The 18,097-nt window shown below is 42.3% G+C and overlaps 1 protein-coding gene across 9 annotated transcripts in view; it reads right to left on the bottom strand.

Annotated features, from left to right (window-relative positions):
* The window catches only part of ADGRL3 (adhesion G protein-coupled receptor L3), a 769,462-nt gene that overhangs the window by 59,511 nt on the left and 691,854 nt on the right, over window positions 1-18,097 (bottom strand). For all 9 annotated transcript variants that reach the window (XM_067556899.1, XM_067556894.1, XM_067556893.1 and 6 more), the window contains 2 exons: window positions 11,216-11,384; window positions 6,827-6,952 (listed from right to left, as the gene is read on the bottom strand). In XM_067556899.1, coding sequence (XP_067413000.1) covers window positions 6,827-6,952; window positions 11,216-11,384 — 295 coding nt within the window. The remainder of the gene's footprint in view (window positions 1-6,826; window positions 6,953-11,215; window positions 11,385-18,097) is intronic.

Below are 18,097 nucleotides of genomic sequence, written 5' to 3'. Positions count from 1 at the left end.
AGAAGTGCATCACAGTTTCTAAATATTAATAAACAAGCAGAACAGACTATGCACAAAATAACCTCCATGCAAGATATTGTTCCACCTGCATTGTGTTGAATGACTAACTTCCAGAAAATAGCATGAATGCTTCTAAAATTCCCTTGTTCTATACTGATTTGTATCTCTTTTTTAAAATATACTGAAATAGTTGTTTTACGTCTAGGCACTTTGGATGTGCTCAGGTTTTCTAGAGATTTATTATCCACTGTGGGGAATGTCAGAAATAAATACAACCACAAAACAAGAGAAGTTATATTCCCCTAATGAAAAACGTGTGAAGATTTTGACATTTATGGTGCAACATTTATTGGAGTGGTCTGGTCGCGTTATCCTGGATTTAGTGATCTTCTGTTTTCCTTTTCAGATGGGTCATGGAGCATTTACCTGTGTCATTCTCACCCCACCAAGGCTTCTCCCCAAGCCTGTGCTTTGTAAAATCCAGCAACAGATTTCCAACAAGATAAGCGGCTGCAAGCAGGGCCAGTTTTTCAGAACAACTCAACTCCCAGTAGCGCTTGTTTTTCTTTGAAAATCTGGCCATTTCTTTTAGATGCCTGAAGATGGAAGTTGATCCCCTTTTGAAAAACCCAGTCAATTATTTAGATGCCTAACTGGAAGGTGTTGGGTGCTGAGCTCTTTTGAAAATCTAGCTCCTGATTGCTGGTTGTTTTTCTCCCCTGTTATCTGGAGAAAGAGGTCCCCAGCTGCTTTTCTAGATGTCAGGATGAGAGGTGGCTCAATGAACTTCCTGCCATACTGTACAACTGGGAATGTCATGGGCCTCCATATAGGACCCGCCTTTGCTATTGGGTAATCAAGTTTGGGGCATGGCTTCATTCATCCCTCTCTCTCTCTCGATGCAGGGAGAACAATTCAGAATGCACTAGCTGTAAGCTACAGTATAAAAATTATATTAAAATAATAATCAGGGGCCTGAATCACCACTGCACTGCTTCAGCTTGAGGATGGTGTTATTCCACTGGTTTCAGAGGAGTTACACCAGCGTCTGTATGGTATGTGGCAGTGGAGAATGGGGTCCGAGGTATGTATGGCTTTCACTGTAGTGTCACCGTGGGGATTCCCGTCTTTCCTAATGTACGTGTCAAAAAGTCAGTGCTCCTCAGTGCATGGGATCTGAGCCACAGGAGAGTTCCCTGAGTGAAAAGGAGTGGTATGTATTATTACACTTTTCCATCTGGCCAAACATGCAAGGTGACCTGCACTCTGATGAGTTTGGACAGTCTCAGCAGAGCAGGTTCAGGCAACAGCCACACACAAGCAGTCTGGGAAATGATAACCCCTGCCCCGAAGAGATTAGGCAGGGAAATGTGTGTGGTGCTGGGGTGTGTGCGTGGCTATGTTTGATCGCTGCAAAATGCAGTGCTGAGGTACTCATCCCCATTCGCTGACAGCAAATGGAAAGCAGATGGTTTCTATTACCAGCTTTGCTCTTTAACAGAGTCCTATGGAATCAGAGTTATTGCTCAGGAAGAAAGAATGCAAGGCAAAATCTCTTTTTCTCCAACGCAGAACTCTAGTAATGTTAGTGGGGGAGATACGGGGTGGAGAACCTCAGGATGACAGAGCTTTGAAAGTGTGACCAAATCGCAGATAATTTAAATGAGGCTAGTGTCACTGGTGTGATGCTGTAAATCAATAATTCCGCTAGGTAGGGGAAACATCCATACACCCCAAAAGACACTAAGATACCCAGGAAAGAGTGCAAGGGAGACACCTACTCAGCCCTCATCTATGACACTGGTAAGAGGGCAGAAAGGAGATGAAGCATTGTTCTGCATTATGGAAACATGAAGGCTGGGACTTCCAGGAATTTTAAAGGAGTTAGGCAGGTGTCTACCACCTTTAGGGTTCTTGAAAATCCCAGTTGAAAACCCTGCAATAACTCATTTTTGGTCATTATTTAAATTAAGGTTCCGTTTATAAATGGTTTATAAAGGGTTAATAGATGTCATAACCAGGTTACAGACATGAGCAGTGTGTGTTATAGTTATAAACATTTCAGAAGAAGGTGCAACAGATGGGTCTGAGTAGAGCTGGTTGGGAATTTTCCAACTAAACCTTTTTTCATTGGAAAATGCCAATTTGTGGGGAAAATATAAACTGTTTGCGAAACAGTGTTGGATTTTATGATACCTGACTCGAAAAATGTTTGGTTAATAAAGTTTTGAAATTGTTGAACTGGAAAGTTTCAAGTTTTTTTTAGTCAAAAAGACTTTTCGTTTTGAAATTTTTGAACATTTACACTAATAAAAGGTTTTAAAAAAACCTTGAAATGGAAGCTTAACATTTTGGAAAGATCAAAATGAAATTAATTGATTTTTGTTTTTTGAAAATTTGTGAGAAAATTTGATCAGAAAAAAATTCAAATTCTCATGGGATGGGAAAACTGTTTCCTGCCCAGCCCTATTTATTAGTCACAGTAAAAATATCCATTGAACTCTATGACAATTGATTAAGCCTGTATTTAAAACATCTATTTATTGTTTACTAATCCTTTATATAATCATTTTCATAAATAGAACTTTAATGCAAAGCATGACCATTTAAAAATATTTAATTATTACTGGTGGAGATTCTTCAATCAGAAATTCAGCTTGTTAAATTTTTTTGGCATAATTGTGGCTGATCATTAATTATTATATTTGGAGTATCTTTATGGGGAAAAATATTTTTATGTGGTTTATCTTTCCCTTCGGCTTATATTTTTCTATTAAAAAAATAGAATGCTTCCAAGCAGACCCATGTAATTTCTCTGTAAAACCCGCTAAGACAGTGGGTCACAAATGTTAAATAAATGGCTTACATGCTCTCTATAACCCAGTAGGATCATCATCCATCTTCTGGTGTAATTTTATTTGTGTGTGTTGTAATGCTTGTGAAAAGTGCAGGATGGCGAAGACCAGAGATTGGAGTCCTCTGTTGATGCAGAAAACAAGAACAGCACGGGAACCTATAGTGGAATCTTTCTAGCACCAACCTGCCAAAGTGTTTCAACCTTAGTCTGGAGGGACCGCTGAAGGGCTATGTCCACACTGCTCAATTAACTTGGGTGATTTGCACCTAGGTCTGAACACCCGCATTTAGCCTAGCCTGAGCACGTGTATGAAATTCATTGTAGGGTTCTTAAGGAACTAGCTGAAGAAATCTTGGAACCGTTAGCAATTATTTCTGAGAACTCCTGGATGGGTGAGGTCCCAGAGCACTGGAGAAAGGCAAACACGTCTTTAAGATGACCCAGTTGATTATAGACCAACAGCCTAACATCGGTAACTGGAAAGTTACTGGAACAGATTATTAAACAATCAATGTGTAAAGCATCAATGTGTAAGGAATAATAAGGATAATAAAGATTAGCCAGCATGGATTTGTCAAAAACAAATCATACCAAACCAGCCTAATTTCCTACTTTCACAAGGTTACTGGTCTAGAGTATGGGGGGAAGCAGTAGATGTGATGTATGTTGATTTTAATAAGGATTTTGATATAGTCCCGTATGATATTTGTATAAGTAAAGTAGGGAAACGTGATCTAGATGAAATGTTTATAAGGTGAGTGCACAACTGGTTGAAAGGCCATACTCAAAGGGTAGTTATCAATGGTTTGCTGTCAAACTGAGAGGATATATCTAGTGGGGTTCGAAAGGAGACAGTTGTGGGTCTGGTACTATTCAATATTTTTAATTAACGACTTGTATAATGGAATGGAGAGTAAGCTTATAAAATTTGCGGATGACATCAAGTTGAGAGAGATTGCAAGCACTTTGGGGGCCAGGAATAGAATTCAAAATGACCTTGACAAATTGGAGAACTGGTCTGAAATCAACAAGCACAGGTGCTGGAACACGGGGTGCACGGGGGGGAAAGGGGAGAAGCACCCCTTGTCTTGAAGTGGTTTCCATCAGATATGGGTTTTACAGTTTGATTCAATGGCTCTCAGCACCCTCACTATACGAATTGTTCTAGCACCCTGTCAACAAGAAGAAATTCAATAAAGATAAGTGGAAAGTACTATACTTGGGAAGGAAAAATCAAATGCACAACTACATAATGAGGAATAGCTGGCTAGGTGGTAGTACTGCTAGAAAAGATATGGGGATTATAGTGCATCACAAAGGCTATGTCTACACTACAGACCTTATAACAGCACACCTGTATTGCTGCAGCTGTGCCACTGTAAGGTCTCCCACGTAGCCACTCTTGACGGGAGAGAGCTCTCTCATTGGCCTCATTAAACCACCCCCAACGAGCATTGGTAGCTATGTCAGTGGGAGGTGATATAGCACTGTCTGCACCAGCACTTTTGTCGGTGAAACTTATGTCGGTCAGGGGTGTGTTTTTTATAACCCTGACCAACAAATGTGCTAATGTAGACATAGCCAAATTGAATATGAGTCAACAATGTGATGCAGTTGCCGAAAAAGGCAAATCTCATTCTGGAGTGCATTAGCAGAAGTGCTATATACGTAAGACATGTTAGGCAACTGTCCTGCTCTACTCAACCTCAGCTGGAATATTGTGTCCAATTCTGGGTACCGCACTTTAGGAATGATGTGGACAAATTGAAGAGACTCCAGAGGAGAGCATGAAAATGGTAAACAGTTTAGAAAACCTGACCTCTGAGGAAAGATTAAAAAACTTGGCATGTTTATTCTTAAGAAAAGAAGACTCCGGGGGGGACCTGATAAAAGTCTTCAAATCTGTTAAGGGCTGTTATAAAGAGGATGGGAACCAATTGTTCTCCATGTCCACTGAAGGAAGAACAAGAAGTAATGGGCTTAATCTGCAGCAAAGGGAGATTTAGGTTAGATGAGAGGCAAAACTTTCTAACTATCTAGGTAGGTGAGCCCTAGAACAGGCCTTCCAGGGAGGTTGTGGAATCCCCATTGGTGGAGGTTTATAAGAACATATTGGACAAACACCTGTCAGGGATGGTCTGGGTTTACTTTGTCCTGCCTCAGCGCAGGGGGTTGGACTTGACTTCTCGAGGACCCTTCTAGCCCTACATATCTAGGATTCTAGGATTCCCATAGAAAAGTCTGATGGGTGTTACTGTGCCCTCACTGTTTCTGCACTCACCTATGTGTGTCCAGGATGCTCTAGGATTCTTTCCTACTCAGTTGTGTCAATGGTGGGAGAATTTATCTGTCCCTCAGAGGGATTTGTGGGAAGGCATTGGAGGGCTACCAGCACTTGAGTGATTTTTCCTACGAAGTGGGCAAACTGGAGCCCAGGTTCAAACCTATACCCCCAGCTGGGCCAGTTAGCCAAGGCTTGTAGCACGTCTACCAAACCGAGGGGAGAGTTTTTTCAGTGTGGATGATAGGGGGCTTAAGTCAAAAATCTGGGTAAGAGCCCTGGTTGACTATGCGGTGTAAACATACCCTATTAGAGAAAAGTAGTTCAATCTCCATGGCATATGCATGCTTTGGCTTCACAGCTGTGACTAACAGAAAAGCTGCCTATTAGAGCCAATTAAGATAATGCTTTCTGTGACGTGGAGATATGTCCAGCAGCGAATCATAAGAAACCAATCCATTTAATATTGGCCAACAAACAGCTATCGGACTTCATGAGTTTTGGTCACTATTAATCAGTGTGAGATTTGAATCAAAGACCTAGAGGAGAAAGACTCCATATCCCATTACCGTTTGCGCTGAGTGTGCGCAGTCCCTTGCAAATGTCAGGCTAGAGTTCTTTGATGACACCTTGGAAAACTTACAATAACTAATCTGTAAATAATTTGCTTCCAAGACAACATAAATCACAAATGATGTTTTCCAGACAGTTTATAAACTGTTATTCACTGCATTTTTCTTTCATAATTTAATAGGTGAACTGACAAATATAATTAGATCCTTTAGTAATACAGAATAAGTGTGTGTTTGGTTTCTATTGATTAAGGAGTCAGCTACTTCATTTTATATGAAATGCTCTTCATAAATCTGCATCTGTATAGAAGTTAGGGATTAAAACGGCAAACCCTCAAACAAAATAAAAATTGAACTTTTGGTTGACACAAGCATAACAAAGTTTAGAAAAGAAATGATATTATTTGAGCCCCAGTTGATATTTTGCAGAGATCCATAAACTATGGGAACTGAATAAACCAACAAACTGATTAAAACAACTACAGGCAGAAAGTGATATGTCTCATCGCCCAGCCTATACAAGATTTTTAGCTGCTGTTGTTTTTTCTAACAGCAAAAATATTTTGTTGGGATAGCATAGCAACCACGTCATATAAAACACACATTCCTCAGTCTTGGGGAAAAAACACCTTTGTTTTCACCTCAATTCATTTAAGGGCTGCTTAAGGGATGCTAATGGCAATGACAACTTCAGATCACCAACTATGTTCAGTTCAGAGCTGTCACATCTGAAAGCATGAGGCCAAATTTTGTTTTTCATGACACTGGCGAAACTCTCAAGCAGCTCCTTTGACTTCTAATGGAATTGCTACAATCTACACCCCTATAACAGAGAGCAGAGTGGGCCCCATGATGTTCAGAAGTGAACGCACGATACCAAACAGCAAGTCTTTGTGCTGCCAGTTTATCAAATCAGTTTTATAATCAACGTATTTCCCTTGTCAGTTTTAAAAGCAAATGAAGCCTCCTCGATTGCTGCGGCACAAAGTGATGCTCCCATCCAAGAGGATTTCTCCTTTCCAGAAATGAATCCTTTGCCTACAGATCCCCGATGCAATGAATTATATTAGCAGGGAGGTAAGGAGCATTCCCTTCCAGCGAACAGACATGGTTTACCTGTGAGCCTGTGGAATATCGTCCAGGAGTCCGTGACCCAGATGTTTTTCCTGAGCCGATGGAGCTCTCTGTACTTTTCCCACTACAACAATGTGTGCGCAGACATTTTCCATATTCTTTACGTACCTAGCCAATTAAACAGTTATTTCCATTAGTGGATAACTCCTTCTCCAGCCAGAGACCTAAGATTTTCAGCTGTGTTTTTTCCCCCCTCTGTGATTCATTAAAGTTAAAGTTGTTGCTGTGCATTTAGAAGAATTCCATTACACCTTTCAACAACGTTCTCCTAACACATTAGCTCTACATTTATGATGTTATAAGGGACTGCTTTTATGCAGGAAAGCTGTTCACTGATACCAGTAGAATTTAGCTACCTCTGAGGCACATCAAAGCAGCATGAGAGAATCTAAAGTCATTCTATTTATGACTGAAAATTAATATCTTCATAGATTTGATATAAACTGGCATATTGGCTCATCATGGTGCTACAAGCTATTGCTTCTGGCAAGGGACCAGGAAGAAAAAAACCAAAAAAAAGAAACACATAAGAGGCATAGATTTTATATATATATAAATATATATATAAATTCAAACTCAGGAAAATTGTGAAACTGACAATCCTTGAAATGAAGTCTTCTGTGTACAGAGCAGATGGGAATCGTGCAAAATTCCCCATAAAGCCCTATAATATGACAGACATGACTGAGAAGGAGTTAACAGGGTAATTTCTCTAGCACAGAAAGTGAACCAGATCCTCAGCTAGTGGAAATTGACGTTGTTCCCGACTTCAGTGGAACTATACTGACATGCCCCAGCCGAGGCTATAGGCATTGCAAAAGTTTGGAGTGTATGTATAATTTCGCCTGCACATGCATGGAGACCAAGTAGAGGCCAGAGTGAAAATGGGTCGTCTGCTGAGCCGGGTGATCTCAGGCTGTGACACAAATGTGAAAAAGGCCACTTTACTTCGCCACGTGAAACGTAAATGCAGAAGGAAACCAGCAGAGGTTAGTCTGTGAGCACACTGTGCTTACTGCTATCTGCTTAAATCTCTGCCTCCAGTCTTTCTATGGGCATTTCAGAAACCTATCTGAAATGATTGTTTAAATAGCAGATTACCAGGTTTTTTTATTAGACCCTTCCTTAAGAGCTTGAGAGAAACATAATACCATGCGTGTCCAATGTGCTCTCGAGTGCCTAATCAGTCCTTTGCTGAGAGAAAATAATTCAATTGCTTTAATTAGCCACTGACTGCTTCCCACTGCAGCTATGTGCTGATTTTCTAGTCCATGAGAGAGGGGAAAGGTTTTTTTTTTTAAAATACTCCCTCTCCCAACCTCTTAGTTCAGGCAAAAAGATTCCCAAGATCCAGGGACTGGACTGTATTCTCCTCTCCCCTACATTGGTGTAAATCAGGAGTAACCCTACTAAATCAACGACAGTACACTGTTGTAAAACTGGCATGAGAGAGAAGAGATTCTGGCCCAAGTGTATAAAATAAGCATCCCGTGCTAGAATGGCCACAACGCTGTAATGCCATTAAGCGATGCTGTGGCAGAAAGCAAACATTTGCAAGAGGGCTAAGCGTTAGATCAACAGGCCATCCAGGAAACACAGACTAGAAAGAAATCCAACTTTTTCATAAAAGGAAACACCCGCAAATCTGACTAGGACCATTAAAGAATCAGAGAGTATAGCAGACACAAAGCACTGGGAACAAGTTGAATAGAGAAATAAAGCACCTGTCTTCCCAGAAATATACAGACACCAAAAGAACACAACCCACACCTCATCTGCTCAAATGAGCATTTAACTGGCCAGATTCTGACATGGGCCTTCTGCTGAATACTCTACAGGCAGATCCACTGAAGTCAATGGGACTATTCATGGAATAACTGGGGGAAGGGCACCAGAATCTCCAAAAATAAACAATGGGACCTAGGCTCAGGAAAGCATCCCTATTTAGGGCAGCACATAAAGCTGTCAGTGGGTATGTCTGCACTGCACATCAAGTCTGGGCTCTGACTCAGGTTTGGGGAGTGGATCCAAGCCCAAGTCCTGCTGGGACTCGATTCCAAGCCCTCTCATTTTGCAGTATGGACGCAGCTCAAGCCGCAGACCTGAGTTAGAAGGTCTGCCTACGGCAGTGTGGTGGCATTAGTACAGCTGTGAGCCCTTGGTCCAGCAATTGTAAACTCAGATTTACAATGCAGCGTGCATGCCAAGGCATGGGCGTGGAAACACCAAGTCCACAAGCCCCAGTCCTTTAGACCAGTGGCTCTCAACCTTTCCAGACTACCGTATCCCTTTCAGGAGTCTGATTTGCCTTGCGTAACCCCAAATTTCACCTTACTTAAAAACAACTTGCTTACAACTTCAGACATAAAAATACAAAAGTGTCACAGCCCATTATTAGTGAAAAATGGCTCACTTTCTCAGTTTTACCATATAATTATAAAATACATCGATGGAATATAAATATTGTGCTTACATTTCAGTGAGATATTTGCTGTATAATTGTATATAAACAAGTCATTGTCTGTATGAAATTGTAGTTTGTAACTGACCTCGCTAGTGCTTTTTATGTAGCCTGTTGTAAAACTGGGCAAATACCTAGATGAGTTGACATACCCCCTGGAAGACCTCTGTGTATCCCCAGGGGTACACGTACCTCTGGTTGAGAACCAGTGCCATAGACCCAGGTTTACAAGGCATGGCAGACATACCCAATGGGACCTAAGCACGTTTTTAAGTGGACAAAGAAAGGTGGAAACCAGTTATATTTTCAGTCATAAATAGAATGTCTTCAGTTTCTTCTCTAAACCCCAGTGGATTTGGCTTAGGGTTGTTGGTGTTATTTTTAATTTTGGTGGTAGCAGTGTGGCTGTTTAAAAGTTACTAAATGACTACATTACTCTGATTGAGTCTACTCTGGCAAAGCTTTTAGGCATGTGCTTAACTTTAAGTCTATAAGTAATCCTCTTGATTTCCATTGACCTACTCAAAATAAAGGATGGGCTTACGTGCTTTGCTTAATCGGGGTCATTATCATTAAAACAGAAACAATACAACATGCACCATATGCCAATAAATCAATAAATGAACATACACACATATAGGTCTGCTTAGTGTCTTACCTGTGCAGTCAATGATGCTGCATTATGCTACATGAGATAATAAATAGTAGCTCTATACTTTAAGGTCAAGATTTTCAAAAACAGTAGCCTAAAGTTAGGTGGCAATCCCCAGCATATTTATGGCACCTTAGTCAACTGCAGACACTGTAGGTGCCTAAAGATTCTTCTCACTGTATGTGCTCTATTCAGCTGACCTGTTTCTTTAAGGTAGTCAACATCTTCCTACGTTTTTATTATTATGCATGAAAGTTGCAAAGTTTCAGAATCATTATCAGAAATTTGGATTTTTACTAAAGCATTTAAGTCTATTATGATGATCGTGCTTGAGATGAAATGACATGGGATAAAAATCTGAATCCAAGTTTCTTTCTCCAGTTTTAAAAGAACAATTTAGTGCAGCTGGTTCTCAAACTGCTTCCAAACAGCTTGCTGGCCAGGGCTTTACTTGGACAACCAACATGTTGCAGGGCAATATGCTGATGCTCATCTAGGGCTTGTTCCTGCTCCCATTCAAGTCAATGGGAGGATACCTCAATCACTTGAATGGTATAAGGTCAAGCCTCTAGATCCTGGTGCATTGAAGTCAATGGGAGTCTTTCCAGTGACTTCAATTCATTTTGGATGTGGTCCGTAGGTGGAGAACGGGATCAAACTTCAGCAAGACCACCATCCTACATTGCTGTTGTCCAGACATGCAGGGCACAAGGCAGGATCGAAGCCCAAATTTAAAAATAAATGAAGCAGTGCCTATTAAACACCGAATATGTACATCTATATAGACAGGCAGTTCCCAAGTGGCTTTCTTGAATTAAGTTTAAGTCAAGATATATAGCTCCATTTTTCTCTCATTTATACCCATGCAAATCAGGAGGAAATTCATTGATGTCTTCATTGATGCCAATGAAGTTGTCTCAGTGTAATACTGGAGTATGTGAGTTGAGAATCAGGCCTCTAAAATGCAAAAAACTCTCACAGGTTTTACATTCTCCCTTCAAACTACATGCTGGCATTTTGTATTGAATTCGATAATTTCCAACATCCTGACTGTTGATATGCCTGTGCCATGCATCTCATTCGGCATCTCATTCTCATGCATTGCTCCGATTTCCAATCTAAATTCAGCCCTTATTATGTACACAGAAACAAGTCTGTTCAGTAAAAATGCAAGGCACATCAGTAACATTATATTGTGGTTGTTAGACAATGGAATATCCTGCATCACTACTATGAAGCATGGAATAATTTCTCTTACCTTTTTCTGGAGGACACAATGGAAAATGAATATAAACATTCCCTGCAGAGAATTGAAAATGGTGAAGAGATATGCCATGATGACTGTGCTTTCATTAATATACATAAGTCCAAAGGCCCAGGTCAGTCCTAAGAGGCATAGTAGAGCTATTGCACCTATAACCCAGGACCTGTTGATAGAAAGAAAACAAAATACAGAAAGGAATTGGTCTTCGATCCATATAGGACTTAACACATCTACTAGCAGTGATTATATTCTGCTACCATTTTAACAGAAGAAAAAAAAAGCATCAGATAAGAGTTTACAAGGATTTTTTTTTGTGTCAAAAACATTTCTTGAATTCCATGCACTTTACTAATCTTCAGACTTGAGAGATATATCAATGAAATGTTATGAGGACGGAAATTTATCTTAACCAAAGCAGATTTGTACCATAAACTTTTTTCAATGCAGTAGAGGTGTATATGTAAATGATATGTAGATGCTGTTCCTGCAAATGGATGAGAAAAAACAAAAACAAACCCTATTAAGGAGTTGTTTTGTTAGCACCTACTGGTTTCACTAGTGAAGTTGGATTATAGCTTTTTTAAATGCTCCCTATTTAACACTAAGGCACCTTTATTCTTGTATTTTCCTTTGTTACCAATCTGTCTGCAAACTTTACCATTGCCAGTTAAAACAAGGTAAAACAGCTACAAATGGCTGGGCAGGCTCAGGGACTTGGTTTGCCTGAGCTGTCAATTGGGGGGAAGCTTTCTGTGCCTCTACTTCACAGTTTTGTTCTGAAGTGTGATGGGGGGTGGAAGGGGAGATATTCTCAATGTGTGGCTGCTTCCCCTCAAGAATGCATTTCAGTTGGGTTGCTAGGATGGGCTGCAGGGGTTAAAAGTGACTCCAGACAGCGGCTCACAGTCTTTTCCTTTTTGAGAAGTTAAGATTGCTAAAGGCCACCTCTGAACTTTGGATGAGCAGGTCAGCTGGCATGTTTTACTTTTGTTAACTCAGTGTAAGGAGAGATGGAACCACCAACTAGGGAGGGGAAAAGCTATCCCATGTGACACTGAGACTTTAAATGCTAAGTCACATGGAGGGGTTGATTCCTCACTTCAGAGTGGGGACCTAAAAGCGATGAGCTGGACAGGGAGCAGACGAGAACCCAGTTCTACCTTAGGCTCTTCTCCAGTGCCCACTGAAATGAATGGGAGTCATCACATTGACTTCACTGGGTGCTGAATCAGGCCTTACAGAGGGTGCTATGTGCAGGCACTACTGAACTTCTGCCTAGTGGCCAAAGTGGGAAGTGCAGGGATAGCAGCTTCATTTGATGGTCACTCAAACTCAGGGGCCAGGTTTCTCTCTAAATTATGCTGGCATAAATCAGGAGTAATTCCACCAAGGTGAATGGAATTATAGTCTGTAAAACTGGTTTAGGTCTGAGGGGACTCAGGCCTGGAAGCCCACCTGGGCATGCTCGTTCTCCACTCACACCCCTGCTCTTTTTTTTTTTTTAAACTCTTCTTTCATAAGAGAGGCTTTTGATTGACCTCCACTAAGCATGGAGGCGTACGCCATCATGCGTCACCTCATCTGTGCCCTCTGTTTACCCCAGAACTGGAGTGCAACAGCTTTGAGTTATCTGTTGTGAACAGCAAAAGGACATGAAAGATCAAGAGTCTGACAGGGAGGAGTGAGCTCATATTCTGCCTAATTTTCAACCTCTTCAGACATTGCAGGCTTGAAAAAATTTGATTTGAGCTGGAATGGGGTTGGGTCTGTATTCTGCACAGGGTGTGGGAAGGAGGGGGCTGAGGGGGGGGAGAGAGAGAGAGTGTGTGTGTGTGTGTGTGTGTGTGTGTGTGTGTGTAAAAAGGTGCTGGTGAAAAATCCTGTGAGAAAGCCAAGCCATTTGCAGCTGGGTATGTCAATCTGTAGTCTTGCTGCTAGGGCAATGTGTCAGCATTAACTTTGAACCCCTGTGCTTTGATAAGGTTTGTCCTAAACAGCAACACGCTCTAGTTGTATTAATGTTTCTTTCTGCTCTTCTTTAAATATTAGAAAGAAAATACAGTATTATATCTTCCAGTGAAATTCAAAAAACATGTATTATTTATCCATGAGACCAGAAGAGCTCCCTCAGGTAACTAATTATTTAGGCAGGTTTTAAAAACAATCCCTATTATGTATCTAGCAGACCAGAACCAGCTCTTTTGAAGCATTTCCAGTCAATCCTGCAAATAAATATTTAGCACTATGCAAATTAAAAGTGCAGTCTCAAAATCGTTCTGAAAGATAGCCACTTGATAAAGTTTAATAGCTCAGCTGTTTTATATATTTTTCCCTCCAAAATTCCACCAGCAATGAGACAACATTGTGATATTAATGTATGTCAATTTAAAAAAAAAATAAAAATCAAGTCATTTTTACTAAAAATATTAATGCAGAAACAAAGATTTTTCTCCTGAGTGCTTGTATATTTTGGTCATTTAAAAAGGACCCAAATGGTAATTGAAAATTGCCCTATCCCCAGTTTCAGGCAGTTCTTGAGTCTGAGTAGAGAGACTCGGACTACAGAGAGATATAGGAAAGAGTGAAACCATTTTGATAGCAACAGAAATATGCTAACTTAGCAGCTGAAAGGAATCTTTGGGTTAGAGGAGCCACAAACTGTATAATATACAAAGTTCTGATGTGGAAAACAGACCTGCAGGCAAAGAGGGGGTGGAAACTGCATAAAATTGCTCCATCCCCTACCCTTAAAAAGAGAACGGAAAAATGAAAGAGAATATGAGAATGGTACTAGAAAAATGAACACAAAGGACTCTTCACCAGAAGAACAAACTGAAAGTCTATTACAAAGTTGTTATGCTTCCATTATGCTACTTTTTCTCTCGCTCTCTTTTTTTTTTCTTTTTGATTGCAGGACAAGAAATGTTGATATAAAGTGAATAATTTGCATGTTTCTTGCTTCCTTTTGTTTTTAGTTCTTTATACAGACTTGTATTTCTACTGCACGTTTTTTTCATAGGCTTTTTTAATAATTCAATTTTAAAGAAATGGAAAAACAAAACATCAAATGGTGGCATGACTGATCTGAGCCTGAAATGGATAATTTGTGACAACTGTGCATTCTCATCTTTAAGAGGATATTTTTCCAAGCTTTGCACAGAAATTTAATTGTTTCCCATTAGTTTCAATGGGAGTTATATGGATTAATACCCATGCATCACTTTGAAAATTTACCCCTAAATTGAATTAAGAATTCCAAGCCAAAGCCACCCTTCCAAATCACAACATACTCGATGCACAGAAATGCAGCAAAGTGAAACAGAAAGCTGCTGTTGGTATAACAAGTCTGTACTACACAAGATTGCTTTAACAATCACAGTGAATTCGGGTGAGGTCCAATCAAGAATTGTGAAGCAGACAAAGTGACAATTGTTTGGCAATACGTATGCAGCATGTTTACTCTGCATAGAAGCTGTATGCCTGGCCATTTTCCTGCACAGTTTGCTCTTCTGCCTCAAACGTGAATGACAGAAGCTTTAATGATTTTTCAATATTGATCTGACAGCTGGTGCACGAGACCACACTGATAAATGGAATTTATCAGCCATTCAGGTCATTCTTACTTGATGAAGGGTCTGTTATCCTCATAGCTAAAGAATGCATAGACAAAGACAAGAACACCAACATTAGAATATAATGCCAGAAAGAATATTTTGTAAGAAACAAACAAAGCTCATTCCCAGCCTACCAAAAACACTGCCCCAGCCATCTTCTCAGGTGTGTCAACCAGACACGACTACACTGGTTTACTTATCAGAGTAGCTAAATAACAGCAATTGTGGCATCACTTATGAAAGCACTGATCACTGACTGAGCTCCGTAGCTACCCATCCGCTGTCTTATTCTCTTGCTTATAAAATTTCAATTAATTGAGAAATCCATTTTTAAAAAGTCATCCCTGTCTTTGGAGAACATTAATATAAAGAAATCTAATGTAGTCATCCTGGAAAGCTTTGATGTATTTAGATGGCGAACTTCACTGTACCTTCAGTATTCTTTGTCCACTATATTAGGATATACCATAGGAGCCTTATCTTTTTATTATTACTTTTTTTTCATAATTGTAACTCCCAGGTTCCCTACTTATGAGTCAGACTGAGACATTATCCTCTTTTAAATATAATGGCATTAGAATCTTCTGAAACCCTCTCTGCTGATTGCAAAGAGATGGAAAGTGTTGACCTATTTACTTCAATTTTACGAGGGGTGGGCGGGGCGGTGGGAACAATGTTGTTTACCAAAGAAGATGGAGAAGCAACCTCAGTGTAGCTAATTACAAATCATCTAAAACTGCCCATTTGAAATACAGTTCTGCTGCCTTTGGAACACAAGATTATTTGCAGCCATTTTTCTAGTGGAAGCACTTCTACCTCTTAGGACTAACTCTGTGCTTAGTTGCACAAGTCTATATCAGCATGGCTGGCACCACAGATGCCAACTGAGAGCAGGACAGGTCCCAGAATTTCCCTCTTCTCCCCTTGTCCCTGCCTTGATGCCTTCCACTTTTGATACCAGAACCTCTTGCAGCAGCTGTCGCTAGCACAAAATAGGGACGCTGATTCAGTGTGTTCATCTTATTACCAATGGCAAGTGTGTGTGTGTGTGTGTGTGTGTGTGTGTGTGTGTGTGCTCTGTGTGTCTCTCCTCTTTCTTCTGTTGAGACTTCTCTCAGTCGACGTTGGTATCAGAAATCCGTCATGCCTGAAGGGACCAATTCCATATTGCCAGAGCTCAAAAAGAAATACCATCCTAGATGAACTGCTGGGGAGGCATCAGGACTGCTGATTGTCAATGAAACCTTTGACAGAGGAGGAATGACATGACAGGCACAGGGCCTCCCTTATCCTTCCCACTATGGTCAGAGCATGCAGCTTTTTAGAGTCAATTTCTGCTCTCATTTATACCCATAAACCCCCTGGGCACCAACTGGGGCAGAATTTGGCCCTTAGTGTGGGAATTCAGTCCCGCATTTCATTTCAGGCTGCTCCGCTCTGTTTCTCCTACACATGACACGTGGCCGAGTTAGTGTAACGTGTGCAGAGATGGGGCCCGGTGCTGGCCGGGTGAGCTGCGTGTGCCAGTGTAGGGGTGAATGAAGAACACGCAGTGCTAGATAAGCTGGCCACACACATGGCACAAGGCTGAGAACCAATCCCGAGTGTGATTTCCAGCAGTCTGGAGCTCCCACCAGGACAGTAGGTGAGTCAAGGGCGACAGCTTGCCCTTCTCTCACTGACATGCAGGAAGGCCATAGGCCCCTTTTCTTCTCCCTGGATCCATCAGGAGCAACTCCAGGAAAGTCACTGGAGTTACCTGGGTTTGAGATCAGGACTGGGCCCCAGCATGCCGTGGATATGCATCTACTGCCTCACCTGACAGCAGGAAAGCAGCCTCCTGTCCTGGTCCAGCTGCCCCACCCAACTCACTGGCTAGGCTGCCTGAGACCTCCACTAACTCCAGTGCACACCACCCGGCTGAGCGCCACACCCGCCTTCGCTTTATCACCAATACCACCGGGCTCATGGACCCACCTCCTCCTGCAGCTTGAGCAAACTCTCTTGCCAATCACTTTTCTCCAGCCGCCTCCTCTCCTTTTCTGCACTCCAGCCTGTCCTGCTTGCACGGCAGCTGATGCGAGTGGAGCCATGCTGGCACCTACGAGAGGACGGCCTGGTTCCCTGCTGTTTGGCAGCGTGCTGGCCAAAGCTACATGTGGAAGGAGCCGCTGTTGTGGTCACATGCAGATCTCTGCTGTGCTCAGCTCCTCAGGGGTAGCTTTCCATCCCAGGGCAAAGCCAATCTAACTGATTCCCAGGGGGATGGCACCTGATGGTGTGCCATGGACTTGAAGGGGAGGCTGGGGAGGGAGGGCTCTGTGTAGAGGATGAGGGAGGTTTCTGGCTGCTGGGACTCTGAGCTGCCGTGAATCCCATCCTGATCCACCCCCCGCCAGGCCAGGCAACCCCTATGTCACTCTCCACCCTGCTCTCTTGGTGCTGCTCATTGACTCACCACTGGGGGAGCCAGGTCACATCAGGCACAGAGGCAAAGAGTGAGGAAGGAAGCAGGGTGCACCAAGGGGAGTGTCTCGGCTCTGATGCAGGCTGGTGGCTGGGAACTGACTGGAGAGGAGAAATTAGCCGGGGGGGTCCTTGGGTTGGGGGATCCTTGGGCTGCGGCATCCTGTGTGAGGCTCTCGGAAGGGTCAGGCTTATTTCAATGGGGGAAGGAGCAGGAGATGGGAATGGGGTAGGATCCCCATTTGGAGAGCAGAGCAAAGGGAGGGAACTTACCTCTGGTAGCAAGAGTCTACAGAGTGAGCACCTGGTCTGAGGGTCTGTTGGTTTCTGTCTCAGCTCCACCTGCCAGGGCTCTGACTGTAACTTGAAGGGGGCTTCATTGCACTACCCTCTCCCTGCCCCAAGGGGCTGCCAGAGAAGCATGGCACTCAGCCAGCCAGCCACCTCAAAGACTCCTGCTACAGGCAGAGAACAGGCACCCTCCCACCACCATCCTGCTGATAGCAACCCCGTGTGCAGGCCACAGTATATCCTAGCAGGGAGCAGGGGGAGGGGAAAACAGCAGGCAGCACACTTCAGCCAGCTACCCAGGGGAGGATTCGCCACAAAAAGCATCATTGTAGAGTCAAGACCAGAAGGGGCAAAAGGGACAGGACCAGTCCTTGTGCGTGGACTCCTCCAGCAGCTCGGCTGGCCCCTTTGGGGCTGGGGTAAGGAGCATGTCACTTAATGCAGCTTTTCCTAGCTGCTTCCCTGTGCTGTCGCTGAGATGGGCCACGCAGATATTTTGCAGAAG

This window comes from Emydura macquarii, unplaced genomic scaffold (assembly GCF_026122565.2).
Source record: "Emydura macquarii macquarii isolate MOO-44397 ecotype Brisbane River unplaced genomic scaffold, CSIRO-AGI_Emac_v2 contig_1790, whole genome shotgun sequence".
Classification (NCBI taxonomy): domain Eukaryota; kingdom Metazoa; phylum Chordata; order Testudines; family Chelidae; genus Emydura; species Emydura macquarii.
The sequence above is the reverse complement of the archived record's forward strand: the minus strand, read 5'-3'. Positions and strand labels throughout refer to the sequence as shown.